Source organism: Rosa chinensis, chromosome 7 (assembly GCF_002994745.2).
Source record: "Rosa chinensis cultivar Old Blush chromosome 7, RchiOBHm-V2, whole genome shotgun sequence".
Classification (NCBI taxonomy): domain Eukaryota; kingdom Viridiplantae; phylum Streptophyta; class Magnoliopsida; order Rosales; family Rosaceae; genus Rosa; species Rosa chinensis.
In genome coordinates this window covers 67639140-67663130 of record NC_037094.1, presented here as the reverse complement: position 1 = coordinate 67663130, position 23991 = coordinate 67639140, and the positions used below count along the sequence as shown (strand labels likewise).

The window sequence follows — 23991 nt, the reverse complement described above, 5'->3', positions numbered from 1 at the left end:
ATGACACTTTCCTCCAACTTAGATAGGTTAAACAATGTCTACGTTATCCCTTCTATGCATACAAATCTATTGACTATTGTACAACTTTGTTTTGATAACAATGTTCTTTTGTGCTTTTGATTCCCATAATTTCTACAATTTGTCGATTAAATGGCTCTCTCCTATTCCAAGGTCTTTGTTGAAATGGTCCTTAAAAATTACCCTCTCTTCCCTCTAGTCTTCATGCTCTGTCTGTTTCTCTCCAATCTTCATCATTATGACATAGTAGATTATGTCATTCGTCTACTAAAGTCATGTCCTTTTTATAGGCACCAATAACTTCTTAAGTTCAAAGTTTAAAATTTAGAAATCTTTTTGCAAAGGTTGTGCTTTAGGCCGGTAAATCTACTCAACTTACTTTTCACATCTCTCATGACATTAGTGCGCATTCTCCTTTTGGTCTTGTTCATTCTGATGTATGGCAATCTCACACTCCTTCTGTTTCTGGTTATCGATATTATGTTTTGTTTACCGATGATTACTTTCATTTTAGTTTGATATATTTTATGAAGCATAAATCTAAGGTTATTAACCACTTCAAGGATTTCCTTTCTTACATCAAAACACAATTTTTTGTTCCCTTACAACAATTTCAAAGTGATGGTGGCAAAGAATATGATGCCTTAAAAACACTCGAAAGTGCCAAGTATACACACACGCACAAATGCATATAAACTATTGACTTCGCCATCTGATCACTGATATTCTATTATTGGACAACAGAATGGTATACCCAGCTGCAGTTGCAGCTCATCCATCTGAACCTAATCAGTTTGCCATTGGACTTAGTGATGGTGGAGTTTGTAGCTCCTCAAAATGCACGAGAGGTGTTGACATACACACAAGAAAAATCAAGCTGCTAGCTCCCAGCTGTTTTGAGTACAACAGCTATGCATATGAAGCATCATTGCATATGCAAACGAGGTGCTTCCATCATAATTCATAATGTTAGGTTAACAATATACTCAATCAAAAAGCTAGCTTTACTTCCTTTTGGAGCAAGTTTTCGATATTTCAAGTCATTACTGAATTGGTTGGCTCTCTGTGTGTAGCAAGTCATACAGTCCGTGATCTTGAACAGTACGTACTGCTGCTGCTAGCTGCACCTTTTAATGCTCTCATCTATACCTTTGTTTCCCTTTTCTGTACGTGGTCTCTGGTCAACTCCCTCGCCGTGCACGGTTGACCCCAAAGCCTAATTTTTCTTGCATGTTAACATCGGTAATTAGTCTGGTCCAGAAGATCTACGACCAGTTGCTTGGAGGAAAACAAATTAAGTTTGTTTGTTAGAATCGGCTAAACAGTTTTTGGTTCACTTGGATGGAAGTCGAGACGGTACTTAATGCATTTTTTTTTCTTCCAATTTTAGCTCTGTAAACCTTGCTCGGAATTTTGCTTCGAGTAGGCTCCACCTATAGCATCTTCCAGTTAGTCACCTTGACCATTCGCGGGACTCCACATTGAATAAGCCAAACCTTCAACTCGGTTACCGATCATGGTGCAACGGAACCTGCATGGCTTACTATCAATATTGTCTCTACTTAGTCACATTTGGCAAGAAGAGGTGTGAATTTTTATTTTTAAAGGTCTAAGTTATATTCCATATGTCGTTGCGTATCTTAACCATGTCAGTTTTGTTCACATATTGGCTTTACATCGAGCCCCACAACCCCAACACTAGTTATACAAGTCATCTGTATGTACTTATAATACATTCCATCACCTGGATGCTAGATTGATGAAATGGAGTTAGATTGCAAGCGTTATTAAACATGAGGACTAAAATCACAAAATTTCCAATACAATGACTAAACTGAAATCGGAATAAAATTAGGGATAAGTGAATCACTTTTTTCTGTATCATTTCTAGCCATTCATTGTGTAAACTGACAACCAAACTGAACCAAGAATTAGAAAACAAGTTCTAATTGATCTTTGATTAAAGTAGTAAATACTAAATACTACCTACCCTGCCTCCTCCTATCACGTGTTCACTTGTAGATTATGGTAACCTCTATTCATGGTCTAGGAAGTAGGAAGTAAATAAGACAGTTCTAACGAAATCAGTTTTCTTCATTGTATTGACTCTTGGCACTTACGAAAGCACACCCTCCATCAATTTGTGTTCACTTTTACACGTGAGGGTAGCAAGTGAGGACTCACCATTATTTCTCACTTTCTAGATCTCCTCCCTATAAAGCAACACTAACTTATTTCACACAAACTTGGAGTTCTCTGCTCAATACCACAAAGACTCCCCAGCCAGCCACCCAACACATTAATAATCACCATTCCATATTATTCATACTTCTGTACAGAATTTCTACAACCATTCTACTTTGTTTTTCCTTCTCATATTTTTTTGGGGATTTTCCCAGCTCTATGTTTCCCAAAGTTCATGCAGGCATGGATATGGAAATGAACAGCAACATGGATTGTGGGAAAAGCAAAGGCATCATTGGAGAGAAGAGTATGCGAATTCTTGTTGACAAGATGAAAAAATACCCGGTTTCTATTTGGAGGACCTTGTGGAAAGTGGGAAGAGATGATCCAAGAAGAGCGATCCATGCTGTGAAAGTTGGTCTGGCTTTGACACTGGTCTCATTGTTGTATCTGTTGCAGCCACTCTTCACTGGGATTGGACAGAATGCCATTTGGGCTGTCATGACTGTTGTTGTTGTGCTAGAGTTCACTGCAGGTTAATTGATAATTATTTTTTCTAAACTGAGCATAAATTGTTTATTTGAGACATATGATCATGAACACAGCCAATATATGATCACTGAAGATTTTACTGTTGTTTGAAAATATGTAGGGGCAACTTTATGCAAAGGACTCAACAGAGGATTGGGGACACTGTTAGCTGGATCTTTGGCATTTTTCATTGAGTATATTGCAACTGAATCTGGTCACATATTTCGTGCAGTTTTCATTGGAGCTGCAGTTTTCCTGATAGGTAAGCTGATGTTAGTTAGTAACATTTCCTAATATATGCTAAATAAAAACCAACTAAGACTTTCAATGTAATTTCAAATATGATCGATCATTTGCATTATTTTTTGATTTGGCTACAGGAGCTGCAGCAACATATATATATCAGGTTCATTCCTTATATTAGGAAGAACTATGATTATGGAGTTGTCATATTTCTCTTGACCTTCAATCTGATAACTGTGTCAAGCTACCGTGTTGACAATGTCATGAAAATCGCTCATGATCGCTTCTTCACCATCGCTATAGGCTGTGGTGTCTGCCTCCTTATGAGTCTTCTGGTATTTCCAAATTGGTCAGGAGAAGAGCTACATAGTTCCACTGTCTTCAAGCTTGAAGGCCTAGCTAGATCTATTGAAGGTATAATTGCTTATTATATATTATAATATCACTATATAATTTTATGTCAATATATAACTAGCGCACAAAGTAATTAGTAATTTATGGATTTGTAGCTTGTGTGAATGAGTACTTCAGTGAACAAGATCAAATAGAAGCAAACCAAGACAAATCAACTGAGGATCCAATATATGAAGGTTATAAGGCTGTTTTGGACTCAAAATCTTTTGATGAAACCATGGTAGGTACTTTAGTTTGTTTGAAGTCATTGGTTTCATTAATTTTGTTATATGAAACTTCATATTTTTGGTGATATGAGCAGGCCTTACATGCAAGTTGGGAACCAAGGCACTCAAGGCACTGTTACAGATTTCCATGGCAGCAATATGTCAAATTGGGAAATGTTCTTCGCCATTTCGGGTACACTATTGTAGCTCTACATGGATGTCTACGAACTGAAATTCAGGTAAGTACACAAACCTATCCATTTAGGACTTAAACAAACTTACTGCAACTAGAATAATATATATATTTGTGGTATGTATATGGTAATGCCCCAAAAATGATTCTTAAACTCCTGTCCTGGTTAGTGTTTTTTGTTGGTTAATTATTGACTTAATAATTATATGCTAGAAAACACAATAATTAGTTCATAATGAACATGAATATCCTTGATTATCACTTTTATTTGTATAGAAATAAGCCTCCACATACTGCTTGCTGTGACCGTGACAGATCACAGATATTGGAAAAGAGTTTCACATGCACAGCTACAAAAAAGGGAATCTCATTTAGGCTTATTTCATTTTTTGGTTAAAGCTAGAGAAGTGAACTAAGGCACGGGTGGAGAGGGCCGAGAACTTATATCTTGTCATGTAACTTCTAGTTCTACAATTACCTATGTGAAATCTATATTTTCAACAGTCATATTCAATATAAATAAGAGGTTAAATTTCTTTTGCAGACCCCAAGATCTGTTAGAGGTCTATTCAAGGACCCCTGCATTAGGCTTGCAGGAGAAGTATCAAAAGGACTAAAGGAACTGGCCAACAGCGTTAGGAATCGTCGCCATTGCTCCCCCGAAATACTCTCTGATCATCTCCATGAAGCCTTACAAGACCTCAACACCGCCATAAAGTCACAACCGAGACTTTTCCTAGGCGCAAACAGCAACCAGGCTACCAACATGCTTGCTTTAGCAGCTGCACATGCCACATCCCAAAAGCACGCAAAGTACTCGTCAGGGGGAGGAGGAGTTTCTTTGTCAAGTGTGAAAACCGACAGCTCTGCATTGATGGAATGGAAATCCAAGAGGGAGTCTTCCGAGAGGAAGTTCCTGCGGCCACAGTTGAGCAAAATCGCAATAACTAGCCTCGAGTTCTCAGAAGCACTTCCTTTTGCTGCCTTTGCTGCTTTGCTGGTGGAGACAGTGGCAAAGCTTGACAATGTGATTGAGGAAGTTGAAGAACTGGGAAGGATTGCATGCTTCAAAGAGTATGAACATGGTGATGAGAATATTGTTGTTACTAGTGACAAGCCACAAATAATTGATGTAACTCAAAACCAATTGCCTTCCCATGGTGTTGATTAAGAGCAAAATATTAGGCTGCAGGAGTATACACTATATATATATCCTCATATTGGCAGTGGCTGGCTTATTGTTGAAGTTACGAAACTATTACACACATTTTAGGTGTCTTTAATTTGTAGCAGACTATATGTTTCATTCATACTAGATGATAATTGAGATCAAATGATAGAAATAAAGCTATTTTTCTGTCGTGAAGGGATTTTGCTTCTAGAAAAATTTGTTAATTCCAAAACCCTAAAAGTAAAATGATTTTTAGGAAGTTTCTTTTTCAAAAAATTAAATGGATGTTTAAGGAAAACTGAATTGGGAGAGAATTGAATCGTGCTTTCAATGGTAATAGGGGCCTCTTTATATAGAGGATTACAAGCATAAAAATAGAGTTGTACATGGAAACATAATCGTACATTGATTAGATATCTCCTAAGATTCTCCGAGAATATCTCTAATATAAACCCTATTTCAACTAGAGCAAGTAACCTTGAGTTTGGACCAGACACATATATATTCTGGATTTACTTGAACACTCCCCCTTGTGTCGCCCAAATGTGGTGGTTCTCTCGTTGCCTCATTAAAAATCTTGCCGAGTAACAAAAACCCAGTGGGACAAAAATAACCTCGGTCGAATGGGAAAAAAAGCACAACACACCCTTCACGTTTCGAGACCATACATGTAGACACCTCCCCCTGATGTCTGCATCTCCCCCTGACGACTACGGTCATTGGAGTTCGGATAACTTCCGCAAACGATGCTACCAACATATTTCTCGAAAGTGGAATTTAGGCAATGACTTAGTGAGCAAGTCTGCCACACTGTCCTTAGATCGAACCTAGTTCACTTTGATCTTGAGGAAAGTCTGTTGTTGCTGATTATGCTTGGTGTTGTCGCTTTTGATGTAGCCTTGCTTCATTTGTTCAAAATGGAAAGCATTATCCTAAATGCTCGTAGGCTCATCTGTGGTAGACCTCAAATCACAATTGTTCGAACATGCGTAATTATGGATCCAATCCATAAACATTCACGAACCACTTTGTGAAGAGCAATAATCTCTGTATTGTTCAAAGATATAGCGACTAGGGTCTATTTCTGTAGACCTCCAAGATATCACGGTCTTTACCCATGGTGAACACTTAACCATTTTGGGAATGACCTTTGTGTGGGTCAGAGAGATACCCAACATCAGCAAAACCTTCCAAAACACATGTCATTTTGGGATGGGGATAGAGGAAGCAGTCAAGTGTTGGCGGCGATCCTGGTGGTGTGATGGGTCTGATTCCATCATCTCTCTGTAGGGATAGAACAAGCCCATATCAATCGTACATCTCAAGTACTGAAAGATATTTTTTACACCAATCCAATGGCGTCGTGTTGGCGCAAAGCTATATCTAGCTAACAAGTTCACAACATATGAGATGTTCGGTCTTGTGCATTGGGGTAAGTATAATAATGCACTTATTGTACTCATGTAAGACACTTTTGTCTCTAGCACATCTTCGTCATCATCCTTCAGACGAAGAGCAGACGAAGAGGATCATTTTCAGGATCAAAACTACTAACGATCATAGGGGTGCTTGAAGGTTTGATCTTGTCAAAATGCCTAAGCATCTATCAACACGATGCTCAAGTTCCAAACTGAGACATAATCGTGTTCTCTCAAAATCCTTCATCTCAAACTCTGATTTCAAGTGTTCAGCGGTTTCCCTTAACTCTTTAAGGGCTTCCAATGAAGATCATGTCCAACATGAACAGTGATAGAATCCGAAACTTGTTATGGAAACACGCGAGCATATCCCTTCCAAATCAAGTAGTCACTTTAGTGAGCGTTTTAACTTGTTTGTAAACGCGCTTCGTGGTCTAGAGCCACTTGACTTGGGTAAATGAAGTCCACCATGAACCTTCATGTATATTCCATATCTAGATCCCCATAGAGATACGTAGTGACTACATTTGTAAGCTGCATAATCAGTTATTCAGAAACTACCAAACTGGCAGGGTAGTGAAGTGCAATGACATCCATTACAAGAGAATATGTCTCATCGTAGTCGATTCCAGGGCGTTTTGTGAGAAACCTTGCGCCATAAGGTGAGATTGCCATCTCTTTTTTCTCATCACGCTTTCTAGCAAAGACCCAATAGTCAATAGGTTTTATGTTAGGAGGTGTTGGCATCACTAGCTCGAAAACCTTCATTTTCATTAGAGAATCCATCTTAACCTGGATCGCATCTTTCCATTTAGGCCAAATCTCTCTACTTTGGCATTCATTCATCAACAGAGCGTGGTTCGATATCATCGGACTCAACAAACTCATGCGCAACGAAATGCGCAACTACATCATCAATTATGATGGAGTTTCTATCCCACGTCTCATGTACACTAGTGTAATTTTCATAGAGCTCTATATTCTCATGAATAGGTTCTAACATTGAGGCGTCCCCCAACGATAACCATAACCCGGAAGGTTCTCATAAGACGGATTTTGAGTCTTGATGATCAAATGATTGAAATGTGCCAAAGTATCATTCGAACTCACGGGCCTCCCACGCATCCTAGTTGGGGCCATGGCCTATAACGCGAGAGTGCCACTCTCTTTGGCGTTGGCGCCATGCCTACCTCCATGTAGGGTGGCGCTACGTCCTCTCGTAGGAACGTCCATCCTTGCAGGCATGTTTGCAGCATATTTGTGTGATCTCGTCACTTTAACGAGGATCGAGATGAGACATAGTGGGGATAGACCACGACAATTTATGTCATTCCTGCTGAACATCTGTGTTCTTATCTCCCCCTAACAACGGGAAGACTGTCTCATCAAAGTGACATCCGCAGATCTAGCGGTAAGGAGATCGCCTAGCAAAGGCATGAAGTGGCGGACGATTGTTGGAGTCTCAAATCCAACGTAGTGGCCCATACGTCTGTGAGGACCTATCATAGAGCGCTGTGGCGGCGTAATTGGCACATAAATGGCTCACTCAAATGTGTGTAAGTACAAAATACTTGTACCCAGTCACTAGCTGTAACGCAGAGATACATTGAGTGGCGGTAGGTCGTAGACGAATTAGCATAGCTGCATGCGATATTGCATCACCCCAGGAGGATATAAGGAGATTGGTGCACATTACCAATGTCCGGACTACCATCGTAGTCGTTTCCGCTAGACCAATTGGGTGTGCTCATGGGAATATGATGTCCAACATTAGTCCCAATGCAATATCCATCGAAAGTCTTCGATGTAAACTCTCTAGCAATGTCAAGTCCAACTGACTGAATAGGATGATTCAGGGAGTGAGCCCGTTGTTATATGGTATGTGCTAGGAGCGTAGAATAAGCAGCTTTTACAGGTGAACAGTGGCACAACACGTGATCAGTGTGTTTGCATGTCAACCAACATCATGAGATATTTACACGTCCGCAAGTTGGTTGAACTTAGTCCACAGAATTCCTACGGATTCTATGTAAGAACATAATGAGTATTTTTATATCATTTTCATAAGACGGTCTCAATCCTAATTTCCCTAAGGAACAGGCTTTGTAAAACGAGCGAGAGGCATTAGAAGCAACCAATGAGGATTTTGGTTGGGCTTGAGCGTCTGAAACGCTATTTAAAGCAAGTTGGTGATTGCAGCATCACCTGGGGCGCCATCACCATGATGGACGCCATCCATGGTGTCATGGATAGGGACTGTGCCAGCCCTAGGTTGGTGGTGGACGGCGGCGGTGCCAGAGGTAGCGGCGGTGGTCACACTTAGTCCAAGAATCAACCTTTGATTCATGCTTCATTTCGCTAGAGAGAATGGATGTCTGTGTGAATTCTTTTGTAGACGGATCATCATATCATGACTAGGATGATCTATCATGTCATGACAAAGCCAATATGTGTCTAAATCTAAGAGATCTTCTCTCATAACTTCATTGGATTTAATAGCTCGAATAGTGACATAGAGTCCACTAGAGAGACACATAAACTTCTCTAAAATGCGCCTTTGTTTGCAATCATTAGAGGCATTGCAAAGGAACTCATTTTTGTTCTCTACATGCGTTTTCGCATGAAATCCGTTGGCTATTCATAGGTGTGATTTGCCTTAGGATCGTAGAGAGTTTCTGTGACAGTAATCAAGGTGTCATTTGGCAAGTAGAACTTGGGCTATTCCATGTCCTTGAATTAATACTGATGACCCAGCCATCGTAGTCACAAAACTAATATGCTCAGAATCAAAATGGTATCATCATGAGAAGAACTCGAAATTTTATTCATAAGCTAACAGAGTTACATCATTGTCTCTTTGACCAAAGAAAATCTAATCCAAAATGCTAGCTAATGCAAAACAATGGTAGTCATCTAACTTCTTTCGGTAATTCCAAAATAAATGTGACCAGGTGAGTAGAGAGATGTCGGTGGAGCAAGGCTCGCTTAAGTACCACTAATCTCAGAACCTTTCTAGACATCACACTTACTTTGGGTGAGCCTACTTTGAAGAAAGACTAAACCATTGGCATTTACTACAAAAATATATGGCAATTGCCTATTACATATCTTGGAAAAAATAAAGACATAAATAGAATTGACGATTTATTGATCCCAGCCAGATTTGTAGTCATCAACCCGTCACTCTAGATCATCTTCTTGATCTTCTTGTTCCACATAGTGAGCTTCTCTTGCTTCACAATATGCTTTGTAGGCTGTCACGCCCCGAATTTTAAGAATAACAAATTCAAAATTCGAAACATGAATTAAAACCACTCAAAATAAAATCTCGAAAAGCTCGAGTTTCATTATTACAATTCACTCTCACATAGTAAAATTGTAAAGCTCTAAATGAGCATAACACACCTCACAACAAATAATCAGAGTATCTCTAGCAGCTACTCTACACAGCTCGATCCTCTTCCTGATTTTCCTGCCCTGTAGGATAATCCCGCTACACCATTTAATTTAATAGTGCACCGGGAATTGCAACCAAACAAAACCCGGTAAGCTTTAAAGCTCGTATGAGTAAACGAAAGGGATTGCACATTTTATTATTAACAATTTCAACACAAGCATTGAAATTGTAGAAATATCAAAATCACAAGACCACCCCAAAACCACGTCACTTTCTCACTCTCATATATATATATAGACACTTATAAGTTACTCTCAATTTCCTTCATAAGATTACCCCAAAACCACCTCACTTTCTCACTCTCATATATGTATAGCCACATATGAGTTACTCTCAATTTCACTCAAAATCACTCAACATTTGGCAACAGACTAGAGCTCTAACTGATCGTAACCACCAGCCCGGCGCGAGAGCGTGATTCACGATATAATGCTATTAATAACCACCAACCCGGTACGAGAGCGTGATTCACTAATAGATGCCATGGTCACCCCTGTGACCTATTGATCTCCACAGATCAATACAACTCCGCTCATCAACAGTTTATTGTTTCTTAAGCAAATAAACTTGACACCTCACTCAATATATAGTTTCCTCACAAAATCCAACAATACATATATATTTTTCACGTAAATAGAATATGTACATAAACATTCACGCAGGAATGCCTATTAATATCAGTTAAAATATCATAAAATTAGATATAAATATTTAGAACTTCGGTTCGTGAATGAACCATGTGCGGTTTACTCACCTCTAATCCCGCTGCGTCTTCTTAGCAGTATCAACAACAAATCACCATCGTCCGTCAAATCCATCCAATGATCACCTAATCCAATATGATCTCAACTTAGCCAACAACTCAAAAACATAAATAAACGACGATCCAACGGTCGGATCGAATTTAAATGATGATCTAACGGTCGGATCCTCACGGATCGCCTTTAGGATCATCCTCCAAAATTACCAAGAAGATCCAACGGTCGAATCTTCCTGAATCGTCCTTACTAACATCTCCACATATTTATATGAAAATCCGACGGTCGGATTCTCACAAATCGCCTTCCAAATCACTATTTCACATTTATACACAATTATACGAAGATCCTACGGTCGGATCTTCGCCCGTGACCTCACAATGTGATCGGAATAATCATACGATCAACATACTAAAATTTGAAGTAAAACCGATGGTCTGATCTTCAACATACTAAAATTTAGTTAACCGTCGAACTTCGGACATCCCCGTCCTCAGAACACAAACACTACGGTTATCCTTAACCGTCGAACTTCGGACATCCCCGTCCTCAGAACACAAACACTGCGGTTATCCTTAACCGTCGAACTTCGGACATCCCCGTCCTCAGAACCCTACATTCTCACTCTATACATTCTCCAATATAAATCATAAATATCAACAAGAATTCATCAATCATAATCATCACGTATAAATATGGTAATTCACAATTTATTCCGTATAAATAAATCATCAATAAATCACACTCTTCAATGTCACACCAATTCGTATATAATCACGTAATTATATATATACGTAATCACCCACTCAGGAGTGACCACTAATACCAACTATAGTTCACACAAGAAAATCGTGAAATTCATTTTATATAATTAAAACATTTTACTTACCTATGGACCGTAGTTGATCAAGTCCATGTGATTTAAAACAAATATTTATTCAATAAATAATTTCAAGCAATTACCGCAGGAATTAAAATAATTAAAAGAACTCGGTTCGTAATATGAACCATGTGAGGTTTACTCACCTCTAATCCCGCTGCGTCTTCTTAGCAGCTCAATCCACGATTCACCATCGTCCGTCAAATCGATCCATTGATCACTTAATCCAATACGATCTTAACTTAGCCAACAACTCAAAAACATAATTAATCGACGATCTAACGGTCGGATCGAATTTATACAACGATCCAACGGTCAGATCGAATTTATACGATGATCCAACTGTCGGATCCTCACAGATCGGCCTTAGGATCATCCTCCAAAATTAGCACGAAGATCCAACGGTCGGATCTTCCTGAATCGTCCTTATAAACATCTCCATATAATTTTATGAAAATCCGACGATTGGATTCTCACTAATCACCTTCCTAAACACTGTTTTGTAATTATACAAAGATCCAACGGTCGGATCTTCGCCCATGACTACACAAGGTCACCGGGACAGTCATACGATCAACATATCAAAACAACAAGTCCATCGGAAGGTCTGATCTTCAAAAAACATTAATTGAACGATCGAAATCAATCGAAATCGTAAAATTCATAACTAAATCATACGATATCCAAAAAATGCGTATAATATATCAAAATGATCGTATTGAAATGTAGAATCTAAAAATGTAAAGAAATCACATTTTTGACTCCCAGACGTGGCCGGAAAAGGCCGCCGGATTTAGAGGCAGAGCCGCTGCCGACCACCGCCAATGGTGTCGGGGCCAGGCTGTTCCTCTTCGTCTCATCAAGCCCAACCACTTTCCTAACTAGCACAAAGTCTGAAAATGATCGGAAGTGGTCGAAAAGTTACCTAGAACACACGGTGTCGCCGGAAATTTTCCAGAATTCGGCATAGGCTCCGTTCAACGTAAAAACTTCCACAACTCGCTTCGATCCCTTCATGAAACTTGTTCATAACTTCAATCTGAGTTCATCAGTCCAAGAATCTCGAAGATTGGTCATCTAGAACTAGAGATATCGGCGTTGACTCAAAATTGAACTCAAATCGGAACCGAGCTCTACCGCCGCGTAGCCACCGTGAGGGGAGGAAAGGAGGCCACCGGTCGACTCATGGGGAGGTGGCGAACTGGTCTGGGCTTGGTTTCACTTCAAACGCTCGCCTGAGGAGGGAGATATCGCCTGGAGAAGGAAAATGCGATTTCCGGCCGTTTCTGCAGCAGCAGGCTTCGGGTTTCCAGTTTTGGAAACTGAATATTTTTTTGAAGTTTCCAATTTTGGAAGCTTTTATACTAAATTGCAATTTTCTTCGAAAAATCGTAACTAATTCATACGAGCTCCGACTTTTGCGTTCCGCATATGCGCGCGATCGTATCAACGAGCTCTACAACTTTCATGAAAGAAGTTTTCCCAAAATCCGTAAGTATAAAAGTCGATTTTTCTTGAATCGAATAGTTTCGAGCTTTTTGTTAAAACGAATATTTTCGAACTTCGATAATTCAAAAAGATGAATTATTTCGAGCAATATTCGTGCAAAAGCACTTTAATCAATTCGCACAATTCTACGAGACGAAAATGAAATTTGCGGGTATTACAGAGTGTCCTCCCCGACTCCTTCACTCAAAGCCGCCAATCCCAATACCTTGCTCGAAAATTTGATCAAATTATGAAGAGCCCATAAGTTTTCTCAAGAATTTGGTTTTAAAGGAGGCTATTTGCAGAATTGGAGCAAGAAAGAAATTCGATTTGAAGAGAGTTGGATAGTTGTATTTTGATTTGAAGACGAGGAGTGTAAGGTATGAATTTTCTCTCAACTTTTGATGTTTTCTTTGGATGGTTTCATTTCAATGTTTGATTTGTATTTCGTAATGTGTTTTTTTGTTTTCAATGTTTGAGAAGTTATTTGGGGGTAACTGGGTAAGCGAAATGGATTGTTAATTTATATGAGTTGTAGCCATTTGCATCTTGATTCATAAATTTCCAGTACTATAAGACCAAATCTACCATCTAGCTTGAGTCAATTGGATATTTTATCACCTGCAAATCTACCATCTATTGGATTCGTACATTTTGGTATAGTTTGGCTTTTACATGAAAAATAGAAAGACATAAGTAAGAGAGATTTGCTCTTTGAGTAGAGGAGGTCTAAGACTCTATTTTAGTTGTGAGCTTTGTTAACTTACAATAATGAACTATGAAATTGGGAGGCGATTAAATTGGTTTCTTGGTAGATATGTAGCATGCTGGATCAATTTTCTTTCACTTGTATCTTTATCACATCATGGACCGACTATTGTTATCAACTAGATTATATGTAATGCATGATATTACTCCAACATTATTAGTTTTCTTTTTTGTCTATACTCTATTTTTTTTTTTTTTTTAGATTTCTTTGATGACATGTAGTTTTATTTATGATTTGCATTGTGTATTTAGTTGTCCTACTCCCACTTTAAATTGATATAAGTTTTAAAATTGTGTAGTGTAGGCACAATGAGTTCTAGTACTTGCTTATTATGAAAGGATGACAATTTATAATGTTCTTTTGGTTACAATACATGTTCTATATATTAGACTATTGATTACATAAATACAGCTCATTTATATGTAAGACTTACGCCTTACGCCTCAAGGCAAACGCCTCGCTGAGGCTTTCCCGACAACGCCAAGCTACACCTCAGCCTTTTAAAACATTGATCATATCACTGATGTATCCTTAAGTATAAGCTATATAGATTCTTGGTCTGAAGAGAGGAGAAATCGTCGAGTCAACATGCTAGGCGTGCACCTCTAGTGATCAAGGAAGCATCAAGGTTGACGCGTCACTCTCTTGCCAGCTTGATGGGGTGGTGGAAAGGCCGGCCGCCTGAAGGACGGATGGCGGTAGCCGAAGCCTGGCAACTGGAGGCGAGGGTTGCTGGTGTGTCTACTCGGGTATGGAATTAGGCTTTTGGGCCTGGGCCTAACCTTGGGCTGATGGACTCTTCTCCATTTGCTCAGATTTGGGCTTGGTTTTTTGTGTCTGGGTTCGAGCTCAAGCTTGGGCTGGTTGAGTTTGTTGCAATTGCTTCGGTAAAGAAGAGCAAGACCAACCTGTTACCGAGGTTGTTGGCTCCCGAAGAGGTCGAGGAGGGTGTTGGCTCCAACCCTAAGGGGACGGAGCTAGCATTTTTTTAGGTCTCTACTATTAGACATCTGGTTACAAGCCTTCTAAAGTTGGAGTAATCTCTATGAGCTTTTTTCTAAGATGTTTCTAGTTATATTTGTACCATAATTGCGTGCTGGCAGATTAGACTAGATGAATGATTTTTCCTTAGAATAGCGAGGTTGTTCTTGCTTGCTTAGGCTTGTCATCCAGCGAGCATCCCTTTATACTTTAATGAGTTTAGTATTGGCTTAGATAGGTTCTCTGGATTCACGAATTCTTATGTAAGTGCATGTTAGATTCTGGCTTGCTTTTATGGCTTTGATATCTAATAACATCAAATCCTTTTCAAAAAAAAAAAACATCGCACGGGTAGTAAGTTAGTATTACAACGCGTTAAATGGGGGTTAATTTTTACTTGGGCAGAAAAAGGAATGAAACTAAATCAAACTGTGAGAGTGGGTAATTTTCATTGACATGTAGTGGATTGATCATCTTTTTTAATTTTTTTTACTAATTATTTTATTTTTGACATTTTTATCCTCGACTGTTTCCATCTTCTAGAAGGTTATTTGAAATTTGACAGTTTACATCTTATCAAATAATTAATAATTTGACGGTTATTAGCATTTTTTTATTTTATTTTGAGAAGATGGTTATTAGCATTAAATAATTTGATTATGGATTAAAGGTCTTCTCTTTAATATAGTACTAGCAACATGCCCGCGTTTCTCTTTAAAGAAAAATGGCACTGTGCTGCAATGCACAGTTGGAGCATTTCACATGCGCCGAAGGGGTTTATCTTGGGCCTAGGAAGCCTTTGGGTTCCCCTTGACAAAGTCAAAAAAAAAAAAAAAAAAAAATGGTCGACTAAAAGGAATAAATTTTTTTTAGTGGTGGTTTGGCCATTTTTAATTTCAATTTACACTTTTATCTATTTATAATTATATTATAAAAGGGTATTATAGACACTTCAAAATTTGGTGAAGCATTTTAACACCAAAAAAGGGCCTCCATTTATAGCAGTAAAGATAGGGGTGACAACAAACTCCGAATGCACAATTTCAGCGTCATAAAATGTTGGCAAAGGCACCACCCAAGTTGATTAAAAAAAAATCATAAGCATCCCAGGTCTTAGTGTTCTATCTTTTTTCTTTTTTAGTTGTAAGTCACAGTATGAAAAGTAATACTAAGTTAATTCCTTTTTTGAGTATCACATGTATTTCACGTTATGTGATGGTTAATATAGCACAAAGACCAACCTATCAAAAGATTTCATTAAATAATGTGGTTATGTCACATCAACTAACACATAAAGTGATGAAATGCATATAATACCCAAAAATATAGTTCAGCTGCATTATTTTTAATATGAATGAGTATAATAAAGAAAACCATATTATCTGTATTTAAATAACACATCATCAAATACACTATCAATCCCAATCATTGTCACTTGATGTATTTGATCATGAAAATCATTATTCGTTCTAATCAGTGTCAAGCTCAGCTATTAATTGCCACGAGCAAAATCTTGGCGATGAGTTGTGGCCCTGTGGCCTCCACAAAATGGCAGCCTAACCATTTTGTTAATGCGTTGTTCTTAATTGACCCGAAACTAAGGAGACTCGACACAAAATTTGAAACTTTCATTCATGTCTTCGTCGTGTTATAGTGTCTAAGATCTACTTTTGTAGGATTGCACGCTTTGTTCCTAGCCTTACACAGCGCCATATAAACTCATGAGTCGATTAGTGTATAAACCGACGAAAGAAAATAATTAGTGGTTGAAATCAAAGCTCTTGATAAAATGAATTAATGAATTCATCCACACTTTTTGTATGTTTTCAGGTAGTTGAAGAAACTGTATATGTTTAAGCATATTCCAGAATCTGTAGCAGGTACTTCTCGTCGGTCGCTCCTTCTGTGATGGAAGAATCCATCATTGAATTTTAATCCAAGCTCCTTCCACGCAATCCTGAGTCGGACAGAAGCATTTTTTCCTTATTATATTCACGCGATGGGTGTCATCTTCTTCCTTGGTCCACTGTCCAGGACTCCAGCTAGAAGGAAAGAGCAAGCAAAAGTGTGCTTACTCAGTTTCCAACTTTCTAGTTGTTGGTTTCTAGCTCTCAGTATCCAACTTTTTGGAATGACAGCTAACACCGGCCTTTAGTAGTGGGGCTTAACAGTCGCTTTGAATTGGATGCTTTCAGATGTCGAGCTAGATTAGGAGAATGTAATGTTCACTTAGTTATGCTGTGATTTGATTGAACTCCGTTGCTTTTGCATTGTCAGACCCTATATTACATTCTTTGCGTTAAACGGATACATGTCTATCAGAAACAGTTCCCACTAGCTAGATATAGACAATGCTTTTTGGTTTTTACATTAGAAAAAGCAAATTCTACTATAGACCAAGGTCCAGATAGACCATATATAGGCAAAATGAGGGGCAAAATACGGCATTTGGGTGCAAAAACTGCTGATTTTTTTGCCTTGGTGCAGGTGGACCAAGGTCCACACAATACTCTTAGAAAAAGGGCGAAAGGGAATGAGATTGATGTATGTCAATGGGCCATTGGAGCTTTTGGCTACTGTATTAGATTAGGAAGTTTCATTAAAAAAATCATTGGAAATTAACTTTTCACACTATCTCAAAAAAAAAAAAAAAAAACTTTTTACACTAGGAGAAGAAAAGAATAGTGACTAGTGAGATAATCAAAATCTCTTTTGTTTACGATGATATCATCAAAATCTCTTTTGTGAATGACACTGTAATACTTGAGTGACCAAAGTGATATATTTGAAACTTGAGTGACCAAAATGTCAAATGAGTCATAGTTGAGTGACCAAAGTGACTATTCTCCCTAAATTTAATATGTAATGAGAAAGTATAGTGAACAAAAAAAAATGATAGGGTAACAGAAGCCGCACCCGAAGAAATAACTACAACAAAGAGGGACAATAGTGTAAGAATAACACAAACAAACAAACAACCATCATATACATTCAAGTAACACAAACCATAATTCGATGAAGAATTACTAACCTGATGATGTAGAAACCATTGCAATGCTGAAAGCACAAGTCTTTTGTTCTCTCCAATGCTTTAGCAGTCTATAATGACACAACCTGAGGGGTTTATTGCTTCTGGGAATGAAAGGTTAGTCTGCAAACTTAAGAAATCTATCTACAGATTAAAACAAGCTTCGAGACAGTGGTATTTAAAATTTGATTCTGTGATGGTAAAGTTTGGTTTTGAAGAAAATCCTCTTGATGAATGTGTATACTTGAAAACTAGTGGGAGCAGATTTATTTTTCTGATTTTGTATGTAGATGATATTCTTCTTGCCAGCAGTGACTTAAATTTGCTTAATGAAACTAAGTCTTTTCTGTCTAGAAACTTGAATATGAAAGATTTAGGAAATTCATGTTATGTTCTGGGTATAGAGATTGTCAAGGATAGAACACGAGGTCTTCTGGGATTATCTCAAAGGAATTATATAGAAAAGGTGTTGAAGAGGTTTAAGATGGAAAAATGTGCTCCTGGTGATGCTCATATGACAAAAGGAGATATGTTGCATAAAGATTAATTTCCTAGAAACAACTTAGAGCAAGAAGAAATGAAGGATAAGCCTTATGCCTCATTGGTAGGCAGCCTTATGTATGTGCATGTCTGCACTAGACCTGACATAGCCTACTCAGTTGGAATACTTGGAAGATTTCAAACTAATCCTGGACATGCACATTGGGTTGTTGGGAAAAAGGTCTTCAGATATTTGCAGAAAACCAAGGATTATATGCTAGTGTATAAGAAGATAGATGGTCAAGAACTTGTTGTGTTTGGTTTCTCTGATGTAGATTTTGTGGGAAAGCAGAAGGTCCAGCAACAAAGAAAATCAACTTCTGGTTTTATTTTTATGTTGGCTGGTGGCGCTATTTCTTGGAATAGTGTGAAATAGACTAGTATCACTACATCTACCATGTATGCTGAATTTGTTGCTTTATATGAGGCAACTATTCATGGAGTGTGGCTTAGAAATTTTATTAGAGGCATGAAAGCTATAGATACCATACACAGACCCTTGCCAATATATTGTGATAACAGTGCTGCAGTGTTCTTTTCAAAGACAATATGAGATCTTCAAAATCTAAATTCGTGGATCCAAAATATATGTTGGTAAGAGAGAAAGTAAAGCTTGATGAAATTAGTGTAGAGCATGTGTCTTCTGAGGATATGTTGGCTGATCCATTCACTAAACCATTATCTGTTGCAGTTTTTAAAGAACATGTTAAGAATATGGGTTTAGTTGAGTTTTTAGATGTTGTTTGAATCAGTGGGAGCTTATAATTTGTTTTAGAAGCTCAGGTTTGATGTAATTTTCATTAAAGAACATCTTTGTATTTTCTGATTCATTTGGATGATGAACTATCAGTTATATTTTTATTATGGCAGCTTGAATTCGGTGTTTGTATTACTGCAATAAATTATGAAATAATGAAATATATGTACATATGTGCCTGTGTTTAGAAATTTGATTTTATGCAGGATAAAAAGACTAAGAGCAGCTGCTTATGATCCATACTAAGCTGTCATTTTGTTTTCGACAGTGAGCAGAGGATCAGGATTCTCTTTGAGATTTTGCAGGCTTCAATTTGATGTATTTATAGCTCTGAAACTTTTCAGAAGCTAAAGGAGGACCGTGTATGAGGTATAAAGTATAAATCACAATGTAGACACTTCATATGTTAATTTTCATGTTTTGTTGGGGACTTGCATAATCATAGTTCTATTCTTGTGATCATAGAGTGCTATCATTGTCAGATTTCATTGTTAGTTTTCTATGATTCATTTACAACAATTATTTTTGTGAAAGTCTTGAAATTAGGTTATGCATTATTGTGTAATAACAAGTGATCACTAAGGAGTTCTTGTATATCTTGTTTTGTTGGTGAATGAAGCTAGTATGAAAGTCCAAGTGGGAGAATGTAAAACCTGATTGGACTATCATACAATATGGAACTTCATTAATCACAATATAAGATCATCTTAGGAACAAGAATTAAGGATTACACAATGTGATGCAATCCGGATAACTTGCAAATAAGGAAAGTGTGATTATACTCTTTGCAAGTTGAGGAAACCTAATCCTATGTGGACTATAATTAGTTTACTAAGACATGAAGTAAAGTATGTTTTGCAGAGGAGTTGAATCCATGATTCACAAGGAAATCTTTATGGGAAGGTTTAGGAATCATCAACACCTATATAAAGAAAGGTCCCTATTCTCACAATTAATCAAGCAGTATTGTCTACCCCATTATAGACTGCTAAAGCATTGGAGAGAACAGAAGACTTATGCTTTCAGCATTGCAATGGCTTCTACATCATCAGGTTAGTAATTCTTCATCGAATTATGGTTTGTGTTACTTGAATGTATATGATGGTTGTTTGTTTGGTTGTGTTATTCTTACAAATAGTCCAGCCCTTCAAGAATACAAGGCAAATCAACTTGATACGTAAACATAACGTACTCTAGAATGCAACAGTATCTAGCATTGTGTCCAAGGTCAGGTGCGGAACTATATGGAAGGCTTTATGGGCTATAGCGCAGACAACATTTTGGCCCAAAAACCCCTAAGTATATGTCCCTTCAGCCCATTTCCCATACCAATCCAAAGAAACAAAAAAAAAAAAAAAAAAAAAGGTATCTGTTGAAGACTTGAAGTCCGAAATTGCATATTCCCAATCGCCCACAGGCCGCAGCAAGTCACTACTTAAGTGCTCACTAGGTCAGTTGAAGTGAAGGATTGAATACTTCCACAAACCGCCGCCGGAAATCTCTGTGAACCCACAATCCGATTTAGGGATCCCTACTTCACAGGTACAATTACTCTATCTTTCATCTTCATGGAGATTTAAATTTCAATTTGGGGAAATCCCATGAATCTACTCTAAATTTCTGAGTTTGTGGTGTACTGATTTTGTAGGCAGACCTGCTTGTGCGTTTGGATGGAGGTCAGTGGCTGACTTGCTGGCTTGCTGCTACATGCCTACGTGAGATTGTTTGATTTGGACTTTGGAGAAATTGAGTTGGCGAGCGGGTTACTACTGTGAATCTGTGTGAATCTGGATTTCTGGATAAGTGGGTATTGAGTCGCTTACAGTCTTTAGAGTCTTACTGACTTACTCTGTTGAATTTTTTTGATTCCAAAGACTTGCCGAATGCCGACTTGGTTAGTTGATTTGTTTCTCTGTGACTCTGCTCTTCATATATGCTCTATTAGTCTATTATTGCTTATTTGGTTTCATGGTTTCATTGTTTACTTACTCTGTGACTTACCGACTTGAATATAATGAATTAATGATGGTAAATTGGTAATCATGGTATATTGGTGTACCTACATGTGCCAGAACAAGCATAATTAGCTATAATGAGCCACGCTCATCGTACCGCCAGAGGTATCGACTCCCGCCAAAGGAGTGACCTGCGAAGGCGCTGCCAGGCCGGTTACCGCTCGAGCCCTGGACCACCCCCAGATCACCTTGAACGCGCCGCCATGCGCCGCGTCAAGACAGCATCAGAGGCTCCAGACGCTGGGAATCGAAGCACATCAATCCCACATCGGAAACAAGAATAAGATCAGCCCTCTCCTCACCTATAAAAGGTTCTCTCCTCTCTCCTCATTAATTACGCATTTACTACTCCATTATTATACTGCCACTATACAGTGACTGACTTAGGCATCGGAGAAGTGAAGACCGCCCAACGCGGTCTCCCTCTGACGCTATGTCTCTCGTGTTGCAGTCAGCGGAAGTCACCAAAACTTGGGAGTAGTGGTCCGCCCACCGGACCCGCGTTAAACAAAAGTTCGGCTACCGCCGGGCTTGAGCATTAACAATTGGTATATATAATTGTTTAAATGCTGCAGCTTGGTTTCATTGTTTAATTATTGTGACTTGCCGACTTGAATGCTCTGTTATGTCTAAAATATAGATATATATAGTTTTAATGGTGTCATACAACAAATGTATGCTTGTAATTTTTAATTTACGGGGTTTGGTTTTATGTCCCCTCCGTTGTATGTTTTGATTAAAAATTATAAAGGCGTGAGGATGAGCCTCCCACTGAGTTCCAAACCTCAAAAAAAAAATAAAAAAATTGTGCACTTATAATTAGCCTAGCTAGACACTTCTAGGATCCTGGATCCACCACTGCCCAAGGTTTGGAACCTTGGACAATGTTCGAGGACATCAAGTTCGAGACACGCTCTTCGAGCCGCTTCTTGGCGTCTGGTCTTCCCACATTTGCAATGGCAAGCTTCTCTGATGTCAGCCCATCCTCCTCATGCACCGCCTCGTTGTACTTCACAGCTAGGGTTAACATTTCCTTAACAGTTTGCTCATTTGTCTTTGAATGAGTATCAAAATGCTTAAGTGTTAGCTCATCTGCCCAATTCTTCTTATGAAGACTAAGCAACATCTTCTCCTCGAACAAGTTCATTCTTCCTGTAGTTAATCGCTATGGAATAATGATGTCGGCTTAACCCATGCACCAACGCTTGAATGGATGGCTTATTGAGATGCCCTAGATTGGATGTGGTATGCCTCGGTTCTTGACCAAACATCATAGTTTGGGGGTTGATAAGGCGGAACGTATCCATAACCACCTTGCCCTTGACACTTTGAATCGGATCCACCTCCACAGCCACAGCACGCTTAATTGTTCAAAGCCTCAAAGCTTTGTTGTGTATTCATGTCTACACCAGATAGCCAGCAACCAAATCCCGAGTGAGAATGGTACCACCCAACAACCATCTCCGGTGGTCCGGTCTACTTAAGCATGTCAAGCATATCAGTCTGGAATACATGATCCACAGCTTCAACACTAACACCGGTACCGTTCTGCGGCATTGCAAAGACATCAACCACACAAACTGTGTAATCGTCCACGAACTCACCGATCATCAATCCCATGACCTCCATAGGAACCCCGGTTCTTCCATGCTTGAGCATTTTGAGGAGGGCCAGTGAGGAGATGTAGACCTGCTCGGAGGAATTGAGCCATCGAGGGAGGGTGAATCAGGTCGTGGGTGGCCCAAAGCCCCTCCAAGCATCCTCTGAAGCCTCTCATCCATGTTTGACATTTGTCTCACTCCTTTTCAAAACCCTCTTAAATCAATTTGAACTTTGAAGTAGCTATGTCACGTTGCAGGCTATGGATAATAATTAGACCACCTTCAAACTTTTTTTGAGAGAATAAATAATCTATTAATAACCAAACTGGTTACAAAGTTTCAGACTTTCAACGAGAGGGACTTACATGAGCTAAAAAAACTCAACCCCACCCAAATTAACCTATAACCAGACCTATGTATAACGATACAACCCCGCCACCAACATTAAGATGAACTGTTTCCACCCATTTGGACGCCGCCTCCCAAAACAGCCAGGCCACGTGTAAGAGTGATTCACCATCACGCTGATAACCAGAAAGCACCGCCAAAAGACCAGACCCACCAAAACGACCAAGACACCAAACAATGGCATTGACTACCCAGAAACACCTAAACCCTCGCTCACAAGAGGAGGGACTTATTCCCAACTAAAAACCAACAAAACCAAACAGCAAATAACTAAACAACAGTACACAAAACAACACCAGAGAGGCTCAAGAACATAGGTCCAGCCCAAAGACTACCACCCCCAGCAAAGGGAAAGCGCGGCAGGCAAACCCTCCTGCTACCAGCGAGCCCCAAAGCCACCACGCTGTCTCCATGCGTCAAAACTGCACCTCGCCGAATTCCTCCGCCGCTGCATCGCCCTGACACCCCGCAAACAGCCCCTGCATCAAGCGGACGACCTCAAACAGGTCTAAAGCCGAGACCGCGACAGAGCCCTTTCGGGATCGGTAACTCCTCGTTCAGATTTGATCAGCCACAGCCCAAAAAGCAGGTCGATGACATTAGAAACCACCGCCGGAACTCCAAGTTTCGTCGCTGCACCTCCGATGTCGTTCCCTCGATCCGATAGAGACAAATCGAAAACGATCCACCCAAACCGGAAACGACGACCCATCCACCCTCCCAGAGCCACGCCGCTGCCTTGAGACCCCTCCACTACTCAGAAACACCATCCTCTCCCGGGCAGAAACGCAGCGGCGGAAAAGCCAGCTACATTCGGCCGGGAGAGAGCACACTCACCGTCGGTTTTTTTCCTCCTTCGTGCGTGCGGCGGCTAACAACGAGAGAGAGAGAGATTAACAACAGACCACCTTCAAACTTAGAACTCGGGAAC

The 23991-nt window shown here is 39.2% G+C and overlaps 1 protein-coding gene, 1 long non-coding RNA gene and 2 pseudogenes across 3 annotated transcripts; 2 read left to right on the top strand and 2 right to left on the bottom strand.

Annotated features, from left to right (window-relative positions):
- Positions 1–2255: 2255 nt before the first annotated feature.
- Positions 2256–5140, top strand: LOC112178835 (annotated as a pseudogene).
- Positions 5141–9633: 4493 nt separating this feature from the next.
- Positions 9634–12785, bottom strand: LOC112179060. Of its 2 annotated transcripts, XR_005803934.1 has the most exons (3): positions 12399–12785; positions 10590–10664; positions 9634–9871 (listed from the first exon to the last, which is right to left on the bottom strand). It is a non-coding gene; the product is annotated as an uncharacterized LOC112179060 (long non-coding RNA). The 2 variants fall into 2 exon arrangements; XR_002927628.2 differs by lacking the exons at positions 10590–10664; positions 12399–12785 and adding an exon at positions 11620–11680.
- Positions 12786–18316: 5531 nt separating this feature from the next.
- LOC121050701 (secreted RxLR effector protein 161-like) lies at positions 18317–20765 on the top strand. Its single transcript, XM_040511572.1, has 2 exons — positions 18317–18574; positions 20685–20765. Exons 1-2 carry the CDS (start codon positions 18317–18319, stop codon positions 20763–20765), a joined length of 339 nt encoding a protein of 112 aa, XP_040367506.1.
- A 1124-nt stretch (positions 20766–21889) lies between these two features.
- Positions 21890–22841, bottom strand: LOC112178459 (annotated as a pseudogene).
- Between the last annotated feature and the right edge of the window lie 1150 nt (positions 22842–23991).

What these genes read in the sequence shown, in the direction of transcription:
- LOC121050701 (XM_040511572.1), top strand. Translation starts at nt 18,317, where the DNA reads ATGAAGGATAAGCCTTATGCCTCATTGGTAGGCAGCCTTATGTATGTG. An exon ending in ATTTTGTGGGAAAGCAGAAG is followed by an intron (nt 18,575 to 20,684) that starts GTCCAGCAACAA and finishes CTGATTTTGTAG; the next exon opens with GCAGACCTGCTTGTGCGTTT.